This window comes from Caenorhabditis briggsae (assembly GCF_000004555.2).
Source record: "Caenorhabditis briggsae complete genome, chrII, whole genome shotgun sequence".
Taxonomy (NCBI): Eukaryota; Metazoa; Nematoda; class Chromadorea; order Rhabditida; family Rhabditidae; genus Caenorhabditis; species Caenorhabditis briggsae.
The window spans coordinates 5970025-5994241 of record NC_013486.2 but is presented as its reverse complement, the minus strand read 5'-3'; the positions used below and the strand labels follow the sequence as shown (position 1 = coordinate 5994241).

The 24217-nt window shown below is 36.5% G+C and overlaps 1 protein-coding gene across 1 annotated transcript; it reads right to left on the bottom strand.

Moving 5' to 3' along the window:
• Positions 1-19927: 19927 nt before the first annotated feature.
• CBG26154 lies at positions 19928-22172 on the bottom strand (the record flags this gene model as incomplete). Its single annotated transcript, XM_045242132.1, has 2 exons — positions 19928-20058; positions 22097-22172. The coding sequence occupies 2 exons, from the start codon at positions 22170-22172 to the stop codon at positions 19928-19930; spliced, it is 207 nt and encodes a 68-aa protein (XP_045099369.1).
• Positions 22173-24217: the final 2045 nt, after the last annotated feature.

Genomic DNA, 24217 nt, shown 5'->3' with positions numbered 1-24217 from the left:
TTCTCATATTTTTCAGCAAATTTCGTCGAATATGGTTTGTTTTTCATTGTTTTTTGCGGTATTTGAAAAATATATTCGACGAAATTTGCTGCAAAATATGCGAAAAGCTAAAAAATTAGTAAATTTAATATTTTCCCGCCGGGTTACTGTCGCACTCGTTTCAACTGTTTCGGGTTGTTTACGCTTCCAGATATTTGTTTACAAACATCGCATACACTTCGACTCAACCTTTTTTTTCTCTGACAAGGATAATAGAGCTGTTCCGTGACGTTTCCCTTCGGTTTGCAAGTCCGTCAACCTCGTTACTCATCATTATTCCTACTATTCCAATACTATAAGACCTCCGGCGATCTCCGATCGCCTTACCGGCCTTATTGGACTATCGGAAACCGCTAATGATGTGAGTTGATATAGATTTCCTTCTGAATAGACTAACGGCCAGTTCTGTGACCTGTTTCATGAGTGTTTTCCTTTCAGTGCTCTCATCGTGACCACTAGGAAGCGTGTGCTATTGGGAACTTTGTCTATGAGAAGCGATAAGCTTGTCACCGGTAGGAGAAGGGTTTTTGTTGTTCAAGGCTTTTTGCCCCTTCAACTATTGAGTGATCAGTGATGTCCTTCTCGTCCGTCTCCAAGCCAGCCCGACTCCAAGGAAACCTCTTATTGATGATATATTCTCTTTATTAAATATATACTGCTCAATAAATGGGTCACTGATACTACTGTTGTTATTATTGTTTCCACACCGCTTATCTGCCCGCTCGTCGTCCCACTCCTTGCTACAGACATAACTAGTTCCCCTGTTACCGATGCACTTTCCCCTATTTTACCAGACAGCACGCACAAGGAGGTAGCTTGTTTCTCTGGAGCCGTCACGGGGAATCCAACACTCCCCAAGGTGACCCCTCTACATATCTTGTTTATTTTGAAAGATATCAAAAAGTGGTCAATTGATAAAATGTTTATCATAATGTCATGAATATTTTGTAAGTTGATATCTTTTTGATATCTTTAACATGGTATGAGATATATGGGCTCAAAGTTGGAAGTTTGGATGTAACTCTATCAGAGTGTGTCCGTATACGGTACATTCAAAAACGTCTAGGAATTCAAAATCTACATCTCGATTGAAAAAATTGAGAAACAAAAATAAAAGAAAAATAGATTTTTACTCTTCTTATGACTCTACAATCCCTTCAAAGCTATTTTTGGTAAGGACGACTTGAATATTAAATTTCCGTTTAAAATCTGTTATCTGTCCGTCCCGCTTTTCCTATTGTATAATACACGGTTACCTTAAACTGTGAGATTATTTTTATCTCCTTTATCTTGCAGAAACATATAATTTTCAATTTTGCATGAATGTAATCATCCTTCGTTACCGTAAAATGCCACCCTATACTTGAGCTCAATTACCTCAGTTTCTATAAAAGATACCAAAAATCTGTCAACTGATAGAATGTTTTTCATAATATCACCGGCATAATTGACAAAATTTCGATGGCTTTTATAGCAACCGAGATAATTGAGCTCAAACTTGACAGTGTGGGGGCCCTTCTATTACAGATTTTACGGTAGGTTACTGTTATGGTCGTTGGGGGACCTTTGGCCACGGTTACAGGTGTTTCTCTTCTACAGCCCCGACTTTTTGTACCAGCATAATAATTATCTTTTATTATCACAATCATCCTTTCTGAGGCTCCGTGCACTAATTTCACAATTACATTTGAGCTTTTTGAAGCTGAGGCTTTCTTCCCCTTAAAACTTTGTATCAAGATTTGTGGTCCCTAACAATAATTCTTCCTGACATCAAACTACTTCCTAGGACTTATCATTCCTGGATCCTAATTTGTTTTTTCATCATAAACATATGACATTCAACTTCCAGTTCCCAATACTAGACAGCGCCTTTCAATGTACCTAGGTTACTACAATCCACACACACACACACAATTGTGAAAAAAGAATCAAAATCAAAAACTAAACAAAAAATGTTTTGACCACCAGACGTTCCCAGTCGTCAGATAACCATAAATCAAAAGATTCGAATAAAAAGTGACGATTAGCTACTCGGGTATACTGTAGACGTAATCGGTTTCTTGTCTTTATTATCTTCTAATTGTTTCCTGTCACATTTCAATATCATTCATCTAAAAGTTCAAATAAACTGCACACACGTGAAACCAATAGCATCATGTTGATTCTTGTCCCATATCTCCCGAACCGTTTTGAACTTTTTGTGTATTTTTTGACTCAATGGTTGCAGAACAAATAAATAGAATAGTCATCATGTCCACACTAATTCGATTCGTTTTCTTCCGAAATTCCTACAAAACGTCATTTTCTGCCGGGACACAGAATTCGTCGTGTTCGGATTTCGAAACTTTTCCGAATAGGAAAATCCCAGAAAATCTGTGATTTGATTAAAAGTTGACCACCGTTTGAGAAAACTACGATCCCCCATTGCCGGAAGTAATCTCTGTACGAATTTGGTTTAACAGATAAGACAAAAAAGGTTTTGGATTTATTCATTCATAACATCTCGAAATATCTACTAAAATAGTTGTGTGTAGGCAGATCTGTCTGCAAAAATATTGTTCCAAAAATGACAATAATCATGACATTCGAATTACCAAAGACGCAAGTGAGTGTCCGTTACTCATGGTTTTATCTAATAGGCTGAGGATTTTGATCTTTTTTAGAACTCCCGTCATGTCTGAAATTTCCAGAGAAAGACAAATTTTAGATTGAATTCTGAAAAAGTCAGAAGAAAGATGTCTTCCTGATTTAAATGCGATTAGAGCATGCATTTAGTACCAAAGTTGAAAACCTGGCTTGAAGAAAGAATCGAACTTTGAGCTCAATTATCTCAATTTCTATAAGAGATATCAAAAATTTTTCAAATGATAAAATGTTAAAATGTTGGTGATATTATGAGAATCATTTTACCCGTTGTCAAGTTTTTGATATTTTTATAGAAATTGGGATATTTGAGCTCAAAGTTCAAGTAAAGGGTGGCTTTCCAGCAGTGTTCACGGACTTGCTAGTGGCCGATATTTAAAAAAGTTTGCCATTATCAAAAAATTCTATACATTTCCAAATTCCAAGAATTCCAAATTACCAAGAATTCCAGATTCCCAAAATATTTCCCGATTTCCAAAAAACTAAACTTACGAAAAATCCAAGCTACCATAATTTCCAAAAATCATAAAAATTCCAAAATTTTAAAGTTTCCAAAAATTCCAAATTGCCATACTTCCAAATGTCCAGATTTCCAACAATTACAGTTTTCCGGAAAATTCCAAAATTTCTGAAACTTGAAAAATTCCAAAAAATTCAAAATATTCCTAGTTTTCATTTTCAAATATCAAATCTCAAAATTTCCAAAATTTCAGATTTCCAAAAATTCCAGGTCTTCAAAAGTTCCAATTATTCCGAATTCTTAAAAATTCCATATTTCCAAAAACTCCGAAGTTCCAAATTCTAAGTTTTAAATTTCCGAAAATCCCAAGCTGCCCAATTTTCGAAAATTCTAAAAATTCCAAATTTCCAAAAAGTTCCAAAATTTTTTAAATCTAAAATTTCCAAAAATTCTAAACTTCCAGAAATGTCAATTTACCAAGATTTCCAAATTTATAAACTTTCCAAAAACTCCAAATTTCCAATTTCAAACTTTGAAAAACTCCATTCTTCCGATAATACCTAAAAGTACCAAAGGTCTAAAAATTCCTTTCTCTCAAATCAAGAAAGTTCACATATCATTACCACAACATCAAATTCTGCTCTTTTAACTTTCTTGAAGCTTCGAACCCAAAAATCATTTCATTTTTTTTCTGATGAGACCATGTTTCTGTAGTTGATCATGTCATGTAGCCTATTGTGATTCCTTGTTCGTTTATCAGTCTGGTAACTATAGTTATATGTACAAAGTCCATTGGATTTGTAGCCAGAGAAAGAGGGAAAAGTCTGTTCATCGAATATGATTTCATCTTGTTCTAAATCAGAAGAACACGGTTTGATCTTTTGAGGATACCGGATGCAAAATAAACCTGTGATAAAAGGACCCCTAACTTTGAGCCAATTTACCTCGGTTTTTGTTAAAGATATGAAAAAGTTGTTAACTGATAAAATTATACTGAAATTATGAAAAAAATTTCATTAGTTGACCCATTTTTGATATCTTGCACAAGAGCCGAGATAATTAAGCTGAAACTTGACAGTGTTAAGCCCTGTTGCTAGATTGGAAGTCCATAATTGGATAGATCATAAATTATAATCAATCACGAGTGTCTAATTGCTATCATCTTTGTTTCAACCCATATATAAATCTCTTCTTGTTCTCATTTATCACGTTACGATTGCGAAATTTCGTTGCATTTATAGAAAAATACGGTTTTTTTTCTTGACCCAGATTTTCTCACTATCAGAGGATTTTTTCCTGACTGTTTTTTTGAATCGCTTTAACCAGACATTTCCTTTTGTAAACAAGTAAACTCTGTGTTTTACTCAAAAGTTTTCCAGAAAATATTCAAGACCAGTACAGAACATATTCCCAGAACATATCCATTATTGTTGTTTTTTTAAATTCTGAACATTTATTATTTTTTCTTTTTCATTGTCAGCTGTCTCTTATTTATCTTTTCTCTTAAAACATGTCGTCATTTTTGATAAGATTTACAGTTCACAAATCACTTTTCCCCCTATTTTTTTGGTTCGTCCCCGATCTTTCCATCTCTCCCCTTGCAATTCCTCGATCACCCCCATTGATAAATCGGCTGCAAAATAAGCGGCAAAAAAGATGACGAAATACATTGTGTTCTTTTCGTGTGAAACGCCGAGATGTGATAGTTAGACCTCCTGCGTCTCTCCACTCTCTCAAACTCATAAATGGGACTGTAGACAACGAAATGACGTTATGGCACCCCTAAATGGACATATATTTCGTAAGAGGGGGAAAAGCCTAAACTATACACGCGGTCTGCGGAATGTCACGAACAGTCCATGCTTCTGCATCGCAGTTTTATGAGTCTCACCCCAGATGACTGTGTATCTGGATTCCTGGTTCATGAACTTTCGGAGAATTGCATCATGAAACTTCTGAACCAGATGGAACTGTTCAACAGTTTCTGATCTCTTGTTTGGAATAGAATAATCTAACTCAGAAATTAGGATCTCATCAGTTCAGTGCGAATATATTCCAGAGACATCTGAATTTCTCAATCCGTATTTTTCTCGGATTCTGTATTCCAGATTCCGTATCTCCAAAAAGTGTTTCCGGAAAACTCCGGTCTATACTTGCTGATCTCAAATTTCCAGAATGCTCATATAAAAGCTTGAACTTTGTAAATTGGGACCTGAAAAAGCCTTCCCAATCTTTTGAAGCTTTTATGTTTAAAATAGTTTAGTTTTCGCAATAGTCAGAAGACCTTTTTTATAAATGTTTATTTTGGTTTAAAACGTTGAGATACCGTAAAACCTGTATTAGAAGGGCCGCTTGAATAGAAGGATAGAAGGGCCTTTGATAACTTGATCAATTTCGGCGAAATTTCGAACACGAACTCGCCGAATTTTCCGATTAAAAATTTTAGAAAGAAAAAAAAGAATGGGCCACCGGAGGTACTTTAGAACCATATAAGAGAACGTGTCCTTCTGATATAGGTTTCACGGCAACTGATCTCAAAATGGACATCTAGACCTTATCCACTGAAACCCCCATCTAAAAATGTTTCTCTTCGTTCCCATTGGCAGAAACTAGAGATCCAACGTAATTAGACAACGTTCGTAAAATTTGTAGAAATGATAGTAAACAAAAAATTGATTCATCAAGTATTGCAAGTATAAACATCTCAAACTTTGTCGAACCCGAAAAACGACTTATCGAATCTGCTAAGCACCTAAACAAGACTCCAAATTGTCTGGCTATCCTAAAAAAACTATCCAAAAAAAGTTCCCCCGAGAGAAATGGAGACCAGTTCAGGGTCATATGGTCAGATGACACATAGATCGTACATACCTTTTCGGAAGCATATCTTTTGTTTATTTTTCGGTTGAAAACACCCCTGTGCAAACCTTTATCACCTTCTTATCATTTCTCTCGAATTCAATTGAAAAGTGCAACTGTTCAGCCGAATGATAACAGGTTTTTAATGAGTTTCAGTAAACAAAAAGCAAATGATGAATTGGGAGTTGGGAAAAGAATTCGACGGACAAAAAAACAAGAATCTATTTGGAGATCATTCTAGATTTTTTTTGCTGCTGTGGGTAATTCTCGATTTGCAATTTGTTTATGATGAGTAAGGAACGTTTATTTATGTACAGTCCCAAAATTCGACGTTCTGCAACTGAAAAATCAGTCTCGTGCATTTTCTGAATCATTTAGATTCTTCGCTGATTAAATTCGTTTGATGAGTAATTCCTGAATATGTTTTCATGAGTAATTAATTCGGAATGCTACCGTTCACAAGAATCTCGTGGAGCAAAATTCTCAAAACTTGGAATTAGGAGCTTCCAGAATTAGAGACCACTGCTAGAAAAGGGTGTTGGCTTCTTCTGTTATTTGGATATTCTGTTCGAAAAAGCAATAAATTTTCAAAAAGGTCCCCTTCTAAACATTTCCTTGTGTTTTGTTTTCCTGACGCAAGGACACACGTCTTCTGATAGACGACGTCGACACCTTTTTTGGAACTCAAAAATAACTCCCCCTCAAAAAAAGGTGCGTTTGAAGTCAGAATGTTCAAGAGAACAATTTTTTCTGATAGACTTCACTCCAAATTTAACCGCCTACTCTCTCTCGTTGATTCTTGAACCGGAAGAGGGAGTTTCCCCGGATATTCTTAGAATCTTTTTCCGTCGTACGTACACGATTTATTCAATTTTCTACGTTGCTCACTGAGCAGACGTGCCGACAGAAGTGACACGTTCTCTGTGTTTGATTTCTTGACCCTACATACTTGTCTGGGATGCGTTTCCGGATTTGGGACAGAAAGAGAAGAAACAACATATTCTGATTGTTTGGTTCATGGAGATAAACATGACGTTTTGGGACAACGTGTTGATAGAATGAGAGGATTGATATTTGATTAGATTAGAGCAATTAGGATTAGACCCTTTGAACAAAACATTGTTATAACAATAAAGGATTAGAAGATTTCTGAGTTCTCCAATCACGGAAGCGATTTATTAGATCTCTAGATTAATCGAAAAACGAACGGTCCCTCGTCTACCGAAATTTCCGTTGCTTCCTGTAGTTTGTGCTCACCTATTATACTATTTTTTGTGCACAGTCTTGCAAAGTGAACATCATTGAGCTAACAAACATTAGTCATCGAAAACGAGATAGTTCAAATCGGAATGAGACTTAGAATCGTGAATGGGGCCTCCCGTAGAATGAAGAAGACGAGGGAACGATGAAGCAACAAGCACAAAGATTGCTCCGCTGGAACTAGTATATTGAAGACGTGATGTGTGATGAGGGATGAAATCGAAAAGTCTGGATCTAGACACATCACGTCATTGTTTTGGAAAGTACAGTAGTCTTGCAAAGTCTACTCATTTTTTCTAGAAAAAAGAGAAACAAAAACCATATGACCCACTACCCAATAATTGTTATATTCGAAAAAAGTTCACATGTATTATTCTGAATTTCCATTTACCATATCTCAAATATTTGATGCGTGTTGTACTGAAAAAGATGCCTTGCAGAAATCAGCCAATACTTAAAACTAGGAATTTTCCAAAAATTCTGTGAATTCAAAATTTTCAATCTAGGTATTTTTTTGCATCAGAATTTTCAAAGTGATTGGAATCTTGACAACCGAGTTCTAGACTTTTGAAGATGGCCAAAACGGCTGAAAATCAACTGAAAAATACGTTTCTGTTTACCGTAAACACTCTAATAGACAGCCACCAAAACCACCAACTTTGAGCTTATATATCTCGGTTCTTGTGAAAGATATAAAAGAGTAATCAACTAACAAAATTTTTATCATAATATCAGTTACATTTCATTTGTTAACCACTTTCTGATATCTTTCACAGGAATAGAGATATGTGTGCTCAAAATTGGCAGGTTGGGTGGCCTTTCATTAGAGTGTTCGTTTCAGATGTGCGCTTGCTTCTGACAACGAATTTTTCCAAGTTTGATCTCACGTCTTTGAAGAATTCAATTTTTCAATAAAATTCAGTATCTTGATCCGCCTGCCTTGTTTCTAAATTCGATCGTTATCTGATAACAAATAATTCGAACCGACGTCTCACCGACCTCGGAAAAAGTTGCCGTTACCTTCGTCGGGGTTCTCTTTTCTTTAATCCTCTCATGTCTACACGGATCCCTCCTTTTCATCTCGGCGGTAGTATCGAATCGACCGTTCGTAAGTGCAATTTATGCTAACTAAAATCGTAAACAACCGAATTAGTAAATCAGGGTCATCTCTTGGTTTTGGACACTTGGTTTCGGTCTGCAGAGTTACTTCGAAGACAAAAAATTGCAGGAAAGTGATTCATAGAAGTGACTGACAATTGCTTTTGGATTGTCAATAGATTATTATTATATCTGTCATGAATATTTTTACGGAATGAATCCCTTCAAATTTACGTCTTTCAAAGTTATGGCGTTCGATATGATATGGGAATGGTTTTTCATTATATCTTTGACATTTACAGCATTGATGTTTTGTTATAAGACTTTTTTGGTTAGGGTAATTCTGTGATAAGTGGGATTGCTGAGTGGTTGAGCTGATTTCCGAAGAACGGACAGCTGGAGGCGGACCGCGGCCCTGTTTCCGACAGCCTTGATTTTCAGTCAAGTCCACTTTCTTAGTTCCAGAATTGAAACATTTACATGTGTGATGTTTTGTAAATAAATAAAGGGTGCAGAGATAAAAAGGATTAGTTATCACACGATCTCAAATCCTCAAAGTGTCCATATTTATGTTCCGCAGGAGATTGTGTCTCCTGTTGTCCGAGCATGAATAGAGAAAGTGTCATCGGATTTAGCCAGTCATCTTGTTTATTCACCCCTATAATCCCATTTACCAGAATTCTTGAAACTTTTCATTTCGCTCGTCCCAAAGATTATGTCGATTGTAGGAATCAGAAGAAAAGTCACATGTTGAGATTAGAGTATACTATATGTGTTGCTTGTTGAAATCGTGTTTTGAGATATTCCAGGAACAGTTGAAAGGTAATTTTTTGGAATCCAAACTTTAGCGGGAAGATATAGTAACCTTAATTCAATTTAATTATACTGGCTACTCCCTATGTGAGATCCGCCACCCATCTTTTAAATTGATCAAAAATTGAAATGGGTAACCTCTTCATTTCAAAACCAACGGTATCGCTGTGCACGGTATTCTAAGGGGCGGAGTCTAGACAAATTAAACGGCAAAAAGGATGAAGAAACACCAGCATATAAAAAGAGAAACATCAAAAGTCTTTTACTGCATTCTTGCTACATACACCAACGACATCTATTCTTATTCTCGTCTTTCAACATGATTCATATTTCTGTATGGAATATCGAAGACCCTGACGTACTAAAAGTTCGTGTTTGTCGTTTGATTTGCACAAATAGTCGTTTGCTTCTCTACCAGACACAACGGAAGGATTCTACCTGATTTTCATAAAACACGCAGTGTTCAGAATACAAACGGGTGGGTGGATGAACATTATGATCTCATCTTTTTTCTTCAAAAATGGATAATAAAGCTTATTTATTTGTGTTTTTTGTTTGCTATTGATCTTGAACATGACCAATGGCTAACTCTCGTTTCCGGCGATGAAACATGTGGGAGTGACAGGTGTTCCGATGTCTGTGGGCAGCCAAAAACACTGACAGAGTTTTTCTCGTGAAAAATGTTCTGCAAATATTGTTACAACCAAGGTTAGAAATAGACCCCCGGTCTCCGGAACAGACCGTAAGAAGGCTGAAGTTGTTTTCCAGGTGTTCGAAAAGTTTTCGGGATTACGGTAACTACACTAAACCCGTGGGCTCGTCCAATCCATCTTGACTCACTGGGAAATGATACAAGCGTTCCATATTAAGCTTGTGTGGTTAAATCTTTGTAATGTTTTGAGATTAAAACTGTTGGAACGGCTTATCTTATGTTATTCTCTCCAAATTCAAAAAGTTTTAAAATTGACAGTAGCCCAGTTCCGCTTTCAACTGATTGAACAACTGGAGAGCTAAATACCGTTAACATTCTGACAGAGTCCAACGCTGACCGTCAACTTTGAGCCCATATATCTCATTCCCTGTCAGAGATATCAAAAAATGCTCAATTGATAAAATGTTTATCATAATTTCAGTAATATTTTGTTAGTTGAAAGTTTTTTGGGATCTTTTACGGGAAATGTGATATATACTTAAAGTTGACAGTTTGGGTGAAACTCTATTAGAGGGTTTACGGTAGTTGGAACGTTTATGAGAGTGGGGTTAGAACTGCGATGCATGCAATTTCGAATTTTTATGAAGAAAGATCTGGTTTACTTTTCATAAAATCTTTCAAATATTGGGTGTTCTAAGTATTCAGAAAGTTTCAAATAGCCCTTTCAAAAACCTCAAGTTTTTCAGACTTCCCGATATCGTAAAATTTTTAGCATGAGGTCATTTCTACTTATTTTAAAGTCTCATTCTCAAAGAAGTTCCAAAGACTCCTAATCTAATCTGAGCCGAGTTATGGCCTAAAAACCACTTCAGATCGTTTTGGTCCAGAAATCTTGTTTTGTCTAGAAGAAAAGCAAAGAACGAGTAAAAACTAGGTCAAATCGCACCGAAGGCGCACCAGCCAACTATTTGAATCGCCGGAGGCGCGGCAAACAGACTGGTCGATTTATAAGAATTCCAAAAATTCAAGTATTCATATTCAGAGAATTTTTGCAAAATCCAAAATCACGAGAAATTTCCCTGATGACCTAATTTTCCCATGTGCCTACCTTTCCCACGGCCCTGCAAACTTTTTTGCTCTTTCCCTCCGAACCTTTCTCTCTCCCACTCGATTTGTTGACTCAAAATGTGTCACTCTCCAACGGACCGGGCGACCGAAAAAGAAACTTTGCAACGGAAGAGAAGAACGAGTGCAAAGTTTGAAATGGGGGGTTACATCACTTTTCGAAAACTGTGAATTCTTCGGGGAAGCCCTAATCTGGGTGAGATCATTCTGGGTACTCATTGTTTTCTTACTTGGAGGTTCAAACTCTTTTCATTGAGTTCATTTTCTTTTCATGGTGATGTGATCAGAGATTTTTAGATTTTGAATACATGTGAGTAATAATGTACGGATCATCTTTTAAAGGCACTATTTACACTTGTTTTGTTTTTCAGTCCCTACCCCTAAGTTTCAGAAAAGACGACAAATGTTTTCGATTCGTCATCTTACAAACTACCATTCTACAGAAGTTTAAAAATCATAAAGATGCCGATTTTCGTAGTTTCTCTGCCACTTTTTGTGTCAATTTATTTGCACTACTGTTGCTTATCGAGGTGTCACAAACGGAGTTTCTTTTCTCGGAGAAACTGTCATCACATCACTGAATCATACCAGTCATATATTGCCCTCCTTGTTTCGCCTCACACCGTGGGAAAATGGGCGGAGTCTAAATGGGAAACCATGATGTGATCGAGAGTGACCACCACCAGCCAACTTCAGCAGCAGTCCGATGGGCGGAGTCTCAGAAAGGGGCGGTGAGTATATAAGCGGGGAAAGACGGCAAATGCATACGAAGACACTCTCTCTTTTCACAATCAAACCATGATTCACATGCCAATTCACTACACTTCGAGCCTCGAGCTCCACCAATCCATCACTTCGATCCGTCGACTTCGACGAATTCAAAGCTTCTCAATCGTGCGCAATCTAGACTGATTTCCAGTCTTCTACTTCCATTTGAATATATTTGTACATTCACTACTCTTATTGTCAATTGGGTGTCGCCACGATTCTGATTTCAAAAAAACTGCTCCCGGGTATCTCGCAATCAACACTGCTCAATCTGATCTCAACAAGGAACCTTCTGGTGCTTTAAAATTCATTCCATTATCATTTTTATTTATTTACTTTTTGCTTACATTCCAAAAGAAAACCCTTGCTGAAATAAATAATTAATAAATCAAAATGTGCTGATGAGTGTTCTTTGAAAATGAAATAAAGGTCAGAAGAAGACAGTACAGGTGCACATGAACCGTCGAGAGAGATGGTGGTAGATTGCATCAGACAACAATCATTTCATGTGAATCGGGTGATCCTTCTCTGAATTTTTTGAACGAGTGCCACGCAGAGGGACAAAGTCTTCAGCCTGCAGCAGAAGATAGATCTTCTGTAGGAAAACCAGGATAGTCATGGGATAGTGATAAAGTTTCCGGGTGGTCTTTGTCGTCTTCAAAAAGCTACAGTTTGTATCTAAAATACCGTAAACTCTCTTTTAGAACGCCACCATATCCCTTGACTTTGAGCTCAATTATCTCGGTTACTCTAAGAGATAATAAAAAGTAGTCAACTGACAAAATATTGTTGATATTAGGATAAACATTTCATCAGTTGATTGCTTTTGGATATCTTTCACAGAAACCGAGATAATTGAGCTCAAAGTCTAAGGACAAGGTGGAGTTCTATCAGAGTAGCTTCACCAAAAAATAATATTTTTTCAGGAGTGCTTCAGATTTTCCAGATTTTTCCTCGAAACAAGCCTCTACAGTAACCTGGATCTTCAAAACATTCCAAGTAGCAAACTCAAAATGTTCATAAACATTAATCTGCTCTCCGAGCAATTATTCCCTAATCTAATCTTGTTTATTTCCTGGATTTATAGTTAATCGAGACCTTTTGGATGGATTATCCTTTCGCTGTCAACAAGAGATGTTCCTTATTTTTCTCTCGGCATTTCTTGAGATCAAAATATAACATACGAGAGAGCGGAAGCTCGAGTATAGTATATAGCTGGCTATATACTCTGGACTTCTGGCCTCCAGAAATCAGGAAATAGGATTTCATAGCTAGAATCTTCCTCGATTATTTCTGTCTAATTCGTCATGGCAGAGGTTCAAGAGTTTGAAAGCCAGAAACTAGGTTAGTCATATTCTTCCAGAACCAATTTCAATAAAATCCTAAATACCAGAACCAACAAAATAAAATCCTACAACTTTTATGTTTGTCATTTTTTTGTTTACTCATAAATGACTAATTTTTATCTTGGCACTTATACAGGTAAACCCATCAAGATAGGACTCTGACTACGTATATAATTTTTGAGGTCAAAAATTTTAAATTGTTTTTGTGACTCCCCTGAGCCGTAGGACACACTATTATTCACCCGGATTTCCTGTAGAATCTCGAAATAAATTTATATAATACGTCTTCTTGTACTCTGGGCGCAAAGAACCACCTATCTATCCTTCATTTTATTTTGCCGTTTCTCTCGTTTTCCGTCGCGAAAGACGTTCATTTCGTTGAAAATTCGTAGAATTACACTTCGGCTCGTCTAGACGAAAATCATTTTTTCAATGAACCTGTAGGCTCGTAAACACTCTGCCCAAAGCGCCAACATTGAGACCGTATATCTCGGTTCCTGTAAGAGATATAAAAAAGCAGTCAACAACAAAATGTTTATCATTTTGTCAAAAATAATTTGTCAGTTGATAAATTTTGGATATCTTTTACAGGAATCGAGATATAGGTGCTTAAAGTTGGCGAGTCAGTGGTTTTCTATTAGAAACACGGTAATGGACCGTCTCTGAAATTAGGTGAAATGAAATGAATAAACAAACAAGACAATAGTTGTTTCAAATTGAAAAAAGAAGATGAAGACCTTTGATTTATTGTGTCTTCTCACTATCAAGGGAAATACATATTTTACGCAGAAGACAGCACGTGGTTACGATTCTTCCCTTTTCTTGGTCAACTTTTTTTTTTGCAAAGAACAAAAATATTATCAATTAATAAACATTTATTATAGCAATAATTATTATATGTACATCTATGTAAATCTATAAAAAATAAATTTAAATAATTAAACTTAAAGCCTTTTGGATTGTCGTGTAAAGCAAGAATTTTCCATGGTTGCGAGATCGATTTGAAAAATGTTGAACCCATAATCCGGCGAAGTCAGATATGATAGAAAATATATATAGTTGAATGTACAGAAATACAAGTTCAAGAGTCGTTGAATAGTTCAGTTGAAAGTGCGAACAATAGAATTCTGAAGACGTCGGAGTCTTCTGGAGGCATGAAGCTCGAGGCTTGAGGAAGCGTGGATTGGCATGTGAATCATTTTTTATGAAATATACGAATTGTATTACTTTTCTCCATCTTCTCCACCCTTTTATACTGGACACCCATTTCCATCCTTCCAATAAGCTCCGCCCCTTTCCGTTGGAGGCTGTGTACGTACACATACTCCAACTATTCCCGCCTTATTTCTCACGGTAGTATAGCGAAGAAAAATGTGACGAGTTTCGTGACGAAAATGATTTTCAATTAATGGGTTAGGTGATGATGGTTTCGAAACATTTCGCTTTTCGAGATAAGACGGAGCTGTGAAATTTCGTTGCTACGAGTAAAAGAGTCGGAAGCAGACTGTACTGTGATCAATGATATCGGAGAGAGACTGACGTTTCCTGATCTACAATTCCAGAAGAAACGAGCTTATGAAATTCAGATCATAAATAACAACAAATAGTGCAATCTTTGAGAATCAGAGAAAAGTCAGAAACAAAAAGTCTCGTTTTGTTTTAATTCCAAAAAATGCTGCTCTAACGTCAAACATGTTGTTTGGTGAAGCCTTTTCAGACCTTTAAGATTCTTCCAGATTTCGAAGATCTGATCTGAAAAAGTAAACAGGAACGTTTTGGGATTTGTGTCTGCATTGAATGATGAAAATGTTCGATGCACTTCTAGGAGAAGTACTTCTTATCATTTGAAAACTTTGCAACCTTTTTTTCGGAGAAGCCCATTTTCATTGCATGATGAAACGAACAGTTTCAATGATATACGAGTGTGAATAGATGATAACGGGGAGCAATTCATGGTGGTCAGTCAAATGGGCGGAGCTTAGGCAGAAGAGACTATAAAAGCAGGCAGAGTTTTAAGGAAAACACATCTCGAATTCATTCGACTCTCTCCTCAATTCTTCAAAATGATTCACATGCCAATACACGCAACATTCGATTCTACCACCTATGAGCTCCGTCGTTCACGACTTCAGACGACTATCGTCCGAAAATTCGACTAAAATTCTGAATATTTAATTCTTCAATCCTCTGCTCTATCACTTCACTTCAAGGATACGCTGCCTTTTTCAACGCCGGGTTCAACAATCTACGGATCTCCATAATTGTCCTTCGATTTTTAATTGATCTCTAAAAATCTCAATAAATGATTACTAAAAGTATACATGCGTTCTTTGAAATCACAAAAATTGTCTGTGATAAGTTGATAACGACATAGAAATTTTTCTTTGGAAATTCTCTCGATGTTCCAGGACAAGAGTTGGAAACTTTGAACGGAAACTATCAGATATTTAGACTATGTTTACACCCTGTGAATGAAACATTTTCAATCTAGGTTTGTTTTACACGCTCCAGAAGTTTCAAAGTGATCGGAAACTTGAAAACCAAGCTTCAGACTCCTGAATATGATCGAAATGACCGAATATCAACGGAAAAATATGTAGTTGTATACAGTAAAACCTGTAATAGAAGGGCCCCCACACTGTCAAGTTTAAGCTTAATTATCTCAAGTCTTTTGAATGATATCGAAAATCTGTCAACTGATAAAATATTGGTGATATTATAATAAAAAATTTGTCCGTTGACAACTTTTAAAATCTTTGACAGAAACCCAGATAAAATGGCTCAAAGTATAAAGTTTGGGGGCCCTATTATCACAGGTTTCACGGTATCTTATTGCCCGGTACTGTTTAACCAAGTATAAGGACAATTACTCATGTAACATCTCTTTTTAGACAATTTGAACTACAATTGTTTTCAAACAAAGAGCAGTTATTTGAATACAATCTCGCATTGCAGGAAGTGTTCATAGTTCTTTTTTTTTGGAAATCTTCGATCCTTCTGATTGCACTCTTTTTATCCCCAAAAATTGAATGGCAGAGAAGTGTCTCCCAGACTAAGTGATGTGAGACTAAAAGAGTGCAACAACAATGGAATTATCAGATGACAAATCCATAAACATCTCTATGACTAAACACTTAAACACGGTATACGAAAAAATTAGGGAAATTGAAAACATGATTATCCATAGGAAGTTATTGTGCTATGGTAAGAAGATGAAGCAGATATTTGTGATGGGATTGGTTTAAAGCTGGGATGTGTTTAAAATTCGGAGATGTTTTTGAGGTTAGTGGATGAAATCCGGTTAAAGTTGGGTTCGAATTTTTCATGTATTATGACGGTATGACTAAGAATCTGATGAAAATTGATTTTCATTGATTTTCAAGAGCATCATTTGAGGAACTGATAACATAATGATTGTGATATGACTGCGAGTGTTGTTTATTTTCCAGTTGAGTGCAAAAATATTAAGAGGCTGTAAAATAACATTGTAGTATTTGTTTGTTTACTCCCCTTGAAAAAAAACGGCAGAACCAGTAAAAAAAAGAAATCTAACTTTTTTTCAGTTTTTTCGAAAATTTATTATTTCAACTCACAACCTAAAATTCCAGAAATAAATTATAGTACTTTTTTGACATTAGACTTTTAAATAATATACATGCTTTCACTTTTTAACAATAAGAGCTAATTAACTTTTACTTGATCAAATGATTGTTTTTGTTTATCCAGGTCAAAAATAGAAAAATAAACAAACAAAGTACTTCCAGATCAATCGAACAAGTCAAATCAAAAAAGCGAATCAAAAAGACATTCGTTGGTCTTTTCATTAGACATCCTCGTGTTACCAACAAAAAAACCGGTTATTTCCTGTGTCAAGTGGCGGTCAATTATTGTCAAATGTCACTAGAGGTCTTGGAATTTTGTCAAACTTGCAGTCTGCATCTGTAGTTATTTATTGAGATTTAAAAGTACATTGTTCGGTTTAGCATCTGATTTCAATCTCTAGTCTTTTGCCAAAAAAAAATAAAATTGACTTTCCATAATTCTTATCAAACTGTTCTATATTTCATGCAAAGGCTAAAGATTTTCACAATAATAATTTATTAAATTTCAAAATGCAGCTTTCACATAAATTTGAACCAAAATGAGAGTGAGATCGAAGTGTAGCATCAGTAGTAGATGAGATTTTTTTGAATCCATGGATGACGGTTTCAGGGGAGATCCGAGAGAAGTTGTACCAGTTGGAGTTGGAAGCAATAATTTAATAAATAGAGTGTGGAATATGCACACAGTCGGAATATAGAATCAATTGGATTCGTATTGAAATAAATTATTTCAGAAATAATAAATTAGTTCATTTTACGAGCAACTGTAGCCTGAAGTCGAGCTAACCGGCTATTAGTTGGAGCTCGTTTTGGCTCTTCACAGGAAGAGATTTCGTTGTAAATTGGAAGATGTATCATAATTTAATAGAAGACGTTGAGATGTAAAACAACATAATTTTTCAGACGATTCCCGTCCTATTTATAGTAGTGATAAGTCTCCTCCCACTTTGATAGTAGTAAATGATTTTAACAAATTGTTTTTTTGTTTTCAAGTTTCGTTTTTAGAGTTCAAACTTCGGATGGAGATTAGGGCTAGAAGAAGAAGGAGAACATCTAATAGTATAGTTTAGGAATATCTCGATCTCCGGAAAACCAAAAAAGTGCAAAATGTTGCCAACTGAAGTTCTCATGACAAAAAACCGGTTTTTACTATCTTCTCTCTTTTTGTATCAGTTTAAACGAGAGACAACCATTGTCATTTGTCAAGTGTCACTTTGCCACATTACCACTATTCTTATCAGTTTGTATGTCCTTCTGTGATCATAAAATGTTAAAGTTCAAATCACTTGATCCTGTTCAAGAAAGTTCCAGATGATGAACATAACTTTTTGCAGACATTTCCAAAAATATCATCACAGAGCGCAACTCTTTATTCAATGATTCAAAATAAAATCTGCAATTTTTCCAGACAAAAACGATTTTATCCTGGAAGTTGTGTGAGATGTTAGACCCATCATTAACGTCAATGAATGGCTTTTCTTTTGACTTGATTTTGTTTTTTTTTCTTTTCAACTAGACAGGAGTCGGAAGCCTAGCTTGATTTGAATATTTAAATAACCATTAGAGGATCAGGAAACTAAAAGGTTAAGACACGGCTTCCGGTTTGGCCAAAAGAAAAGTCAGAAACAATCTTGGAAGAAAAAATTATGAGAAAAAGAAAACAACTCTACAAACCGCATGAATCATTTTCGTTAAAAAATAAAGATCAACACATTTAGTTGCATGACTTTCGGTCCTTTGATTGAAACAAGAGCGAAACATATGTTGTCTGTCTCCCCTTGATATCATTTATCAGTTAGTTCCTTAAAGATAGTGTACTTGTAAATAGATATAATTACTCATCGCTTATAGTAGATCTCTGGGAAAAATGAGTCATGCCGACAGGCCTGAGGACCACTGGAAAAATTATTTTATTTACCATGATTCAGAAACCATAACCGTGAAACATCATAGTTATTCCTGAGATCACTCTAGAAAGTTCAAGAGCAAAATTGAGGAAACAGTGATAAGTTTGCAAGTGTCAGAGAAGCAGAAAGACATACAAACTGATAAGAATAGTGGCAATGTGGCAAAATGACATTTGACATTTGACAAATGACAATGATTGTCTCTCGTGGACACTGATATCAAAAGAGGGAAGATAGTAAAAACCGGTTCTTTTTGTGATGGGAACTTCAGTTGGCGACTTTTTGCACTTTTCCGTGTTTCCCTGAAATCAAAAGATATCTCATTTTATCTTCAAACATGTTAGATATTCACCTTCTTCTAGCCCTAATCTCCATCCGAAGTTTCAACTCTAAAAACGAAACTTGACAACAAAAAAACAATTTGTTAAAATCATCTACTACTATCAAAGTGGGAGGAGACTTATCACTAGTATAAATAGGAGGGGAATCGTCTGAAAAATTATGTTGTTTTACATCTCAACGTCTTCTCTAGTAAATTATGTTCCATCTTCCAACCCACAACGAAATCTCTTCCTGTGAAGAGCCAAAACGAGCTCCAACCAATAGCCGGTTAGCTCGACTTCAGGCTACAGTTGCTCGTAAAATGAACTAATTTATTATTTCTAAAATAATTTATTTCAATACGAATCCAATTGATTCTATATTCCGACTGTGTGCATATTCCACACTCTATTTATTAAATTATTGCTTCCAACTCCAACTGGTACAACTTCTCTCGGATCTCCCCTGAAACCGTCATCCATGGATTCAAAAAATCTCATCTACTACTGATGCTACACTTCGATCTCACTCCTATTTTGGTTCAAATTTATGTGAAAGCTGCATTTTGAAATTTAATAAATTATTATTGTTAAATTCTTTAGCCCAAACATAAAACAGTTTGATAATTACGTTTTTCGTTTTGGTCATGAAAATTCTGTTTTGGCGTTTACTGGCAGGAGACAAAAGGTTAGAATCAATTGCTAAACCGAACGCTGTACTTTTTAAATCCCAATAAATAACTTCAGGTGCAGACTGCAAGTTTGACAAAATGCCAAGACCTCTAGTGACATTTGACAACAATTGACCGACACTTGACAGAGGAAATAACCGGTTTTTTGTGGGTAACATGAGGATGTCTAATTCTAATGAAAAGACCAACGAATGTCTTTTTGATTCGCTTTTTTTGATTTGATTTGTTCGATTGATCTGAAAGTACAAAAAATGACACAGGCTGGGTACAGATTCCAAATAAATTTATTATAAAAGAGAATCGGAAAACACAAATAAATTGAGATCAACAAAATATCAACAAATTATGAGAACCCGTGAAGTTTGAAGTTGAGATATCCTCTTCTCGTAAAATGGAAGCAGATTGAGATCGAGATTGAGACATCCAGAAGGACCCGTTGCTTCAGAACTCGTAGCATCATTGTATGAACATCATCTAGTTTTGCAGCTACGAACCAAAATATATGTATAGAAATATGTACAGAGGTAGATACAGTAGTTTGGTTGTTCGGGAAGAGTTAGGATTTCCTTGGAGTCAGGAGGCGAAGACGTCGGAGCTCATAGGTGGTAGTGTCGAATGTAGCGTGGATTGGCATGTGAATCATTGTGAGACAGAGAAACGGAACGTTTTATGAAGATGCACCGCCTCTCGAGTTGTCTTTTATACTGCTCTCCGCCGAAGCTCCGCCCCCCCCCCCCCATTTCCCCTCCTCTCTTGTGCTCCTACCTCCCCGCGGAGCCACTCCCATTTTCCCACGGCCGTTTGACCGGACTGTTGCTGTCTGTCGTCTATGTTTACCCATAGACCCTCTCGTTTTGCATCATGGATTGCAAAACTTAAAATTGTGCAAGTTCGAACGTTTTCTCTGAAAATTCATGTGCACAGTTGAAAGATGAAAGATAAGGAAGGTAGAAGAAGAACATGATGATTGTACAGAAAAGAAAATGACCGATCAGTGGGATCACCGGAAACAGGGGAAACTCATAATTTGCCTAATGCCAATTATGTTGACATATTTAGTAACACTTAGCAATACAAATGAATAACTGTTTGTCATTAAAGAAAACTGGATTGTACACAAGGTGGATAAGATTACCTTGTAATATAAGGATTGTCAAGTTTGAGCTCAATTATCCCGGCTCCTATGAGAGATATCAAAAATGTGTCAACTGATAAAATATTGGTGATAATACGACAAAAATTTTATCAGTTGTTAAGTTTTCAACGTCTTGCATAGCAACCGAGATAAATTGACTTAAAGATGACGACGCGGTGTGGGGGGGGGGGGGGGGTTGTGGACACACGGTCAACTTTGAACCCGTATATCTCACTTTTTGTGAAAGATATCAAAAAGTAACCAATTGACAAAATATAGCTTATATAATGACAGACATTTTAATAGTTGACAAATTTTTGATAACTTACACGAGAGCCGAGATAATTCAGCTCAAACTTGACAGTGTAAGGGCTCTTTTATTATTCATTGTCTCAGACATTCTCAGATTTTAAAAAAGTTTTTCAAGTACAAAACCTGACTATTTTCAATTCTCGGTACATTTTTTCATTCTTGGTAGCCACCCTCATAATGAACAACAAAACTGGGCCTTGTTTTTATCCCCAAGGAGGCTGTACAAAACAAAAATTCTGTAATTTTACATTCAGATTTTTGATCCTCGCTGATCTTGTTAACATTGAAAAACAGACGATTGCTGATTTCCTGAAGGAACATCCTGAAGTGTATCCCCTCGGATGTTAACTTTTCCTACTTCAATTTCCGGTCTACCTACATGTGTTACATCTGATCTGTTAAGCGGATAGCAAGCTTATCTGCTATCTGGTTGTAAATAATTGATGAAAACAATTTGGAAATATATCTTCCTAACTTACTCATTTTTAACATCTTTCTGTTTACAGTAGATTCAGAATGAAAAAATTTCCAAAATCTGTGTTTTTTCTGAAAAAAAAAACTGTTCGTAAACCTTCATAGTCAGCTTTTCACTTTCAATTTTTGCGGAAGAAAACGGTAAATCGGTTTAAAAAATGGGAATACGTCATATGAGTGATTCGAGTGTAGCAGGCAATAAAAGAAACATTTTCATTTTTGATTCCATTTTTTCTGTGATTGACAGTCTCATGACCTCTGAAAAAGTGACAGTTAGACTAGAAAAGAGTGGTTCTGCAGACAAGAAAAACAATTGTTTTACGGTACAGGAGAACCGGATGGCCCCTCGGATCCATTGACCTTGATCCCGGAAAGAGACGAAATTTCCGGAGGATACCAGGCTCTATTCAATTTATTCAAATTCCATTTCCTGAAAAAATTAATATCCGTCCAAACAACATAATCCCTGTCGGACTGTGTGAAGTTTGTTGTGTTTTCTTCTGGGAATTCTATGGTGGAACACACAGAAAAAATCCTGTTGTTGAAAAGGAATTATATGAGTAAAATAAATCCACCCTCACATCTACATACAAGCTTCCGCAGTGTCACAATCTGTTTTCGAATCAAGCATGTCCGAGAACGGAGTTGATCTGATTTTGTTAGCCATGGTAGGATTCGCAGAGTTCAGAAATTCAAGAAGGATTTGGCAGGCTAACGAAACTGAAATACGTTTTCTGGGTATGGTCGTAGTTGTGAATACACACTAATCGCTCGTTTTAAAGTTGCAATAACGCAACCTACTTGAGAGTCACTGAAGTTCTAACGCAGCTAAACTTTGAAGGTGGCCGGTTTTTTGAAGTTCCGGTCGTTATCAGATACAAGATATTCCTCTTCAAATTGTACATGTTTCTGTCCGAAAACCGGGTTTCTAGCACTTCTGAGAGCCGAGATGTAGCCTTTTGAAAGCTAGAGACGCAGTGTCTCTGGCGTCTCTAGAAAGCTAGAGACGCAGTGTCTCTGGCGTCTCTAGCGTCCCAAAACTTCAAATGACCTATCTCTGCTCCTACAGGGTGGCTGATAATTATAGGACGTTTCTAAAAGTCTCCCATTTTTTAGAAAAACGTTTTATAACTGTAATAACTTTATCAAAATATTCAAAATATGAAAGAATTTTAGTTTTATAACAAGTAGTCATGATTAGAACCACGAGCTATGACAGAAGCCTCCAAACGCATGATAAAAGATTTGGCTGTGCGGCGACTGTAGTTGACGTCAAAGTCGCCCTAGAACTTTTGAAATGGACTTTACAGAAAGTTTAAAAAACAGTAGGAGGTTCCTGAGATCTTGTTCTTCAAAAGATTCCATACATTAAAGTCCATCGGACTGAAATCCGTGGAGTTGAGGGCCCCCAATCGTAGCCGAGTTTTCTAGGAAAATGAGCGTCTAAGACCGCAATTGTGGATTTCGATCTACAAGACGGTGCTGAGACTTACAGATGGTTTTAAATATGTCCAACAATCTGCTGAGTGGACCAGGACAACAAATTATGCATCAAAACTGTCATTCGGTAGACCTGCGAGCTGATTTTCACCAAAAACCAAAAAATTAGTATTGGTTGCCGTGATTCTATCCCAAACTTTGAAATTTTTACGGAAAGGCAATTTGAAGATAAAATACGTTCAGGAGATTCGTTGTCATCTTTTGGTAACAATTGTCCCTGATCCCGACGGTTCGGAAGAGTTTCATCAGGGAAACTCATTACGTCACCCTAGATCTCGTCTGACACCCGCCGCAGGTGGAGGTGTGAAAATAGTTTTTTGCATTTTTCGCGTCTGCAGGCCCCGGATGTATAAGAAAGGAACAGTTTGCGGTAGATACGGTAACTGGAAGTGTTTAAATCCTATTTTCCGATTTTTTGAACCCTGGAGCATGCAATACCAAAGCTAAAACCCATTTTTTGCTCAATTTGACGTTTGAGATCCCCCGAGTCTGGTGAATGTTCGAAGTTAATGGTGGTCTTAATTTTTGTTTTAGTAGGTTCCTCTGATCCTTTTGGATATTTTCAAAAACATTTCGGACACCTGATGAAGAAACTCCAAGTCTTCTAGCCACATCAACACGTGCACCCCATCTCGAGAAAAGTCGCGATCATGGGTTGGTGTGTAGAAGTCTTCATAATTCTGAACAAAAAACAAAATGATACCAAATGATATAAATCACTGCTTATAGAGGGTCCCTACTTTCTATTAGTTTCGAAAGTTTTCAAAATTATTTTTTGGCGCCGGGCCAAAGAGCTCTCAAAAAAAACGTCCTATCATTATCGCCCACCCTGTAGAAGTTCTAGAAATTTGATTTTTTAACAGAACTCAAGGAAATTTTGCCTATTCACATAATCAACGGAAAATTGGCATTTTTTGAAAAAAATACGTCAGGATAGTGCTGAAACGGATCAACAGCGAACCAACGGCAGTTGAACCAAATTACATGATTTTAGGTCCAATTCCAAGGTTTTCAATATACATACGTCTTCTGTTTGATTGGGAAATTCAACTGACTGCTGACCCAGCCGACCGACCGCCGACCCTGCCTACCGGATAAATGCATTTGCGCGTCAACGTGCCAGAAAGTGTTTGCGTACGCAATCTTCTATTCTACGACACACTATCCAATAAATTTGTTGTGTGTCGTAAAATAAAATGCTTCGTCGTTCGG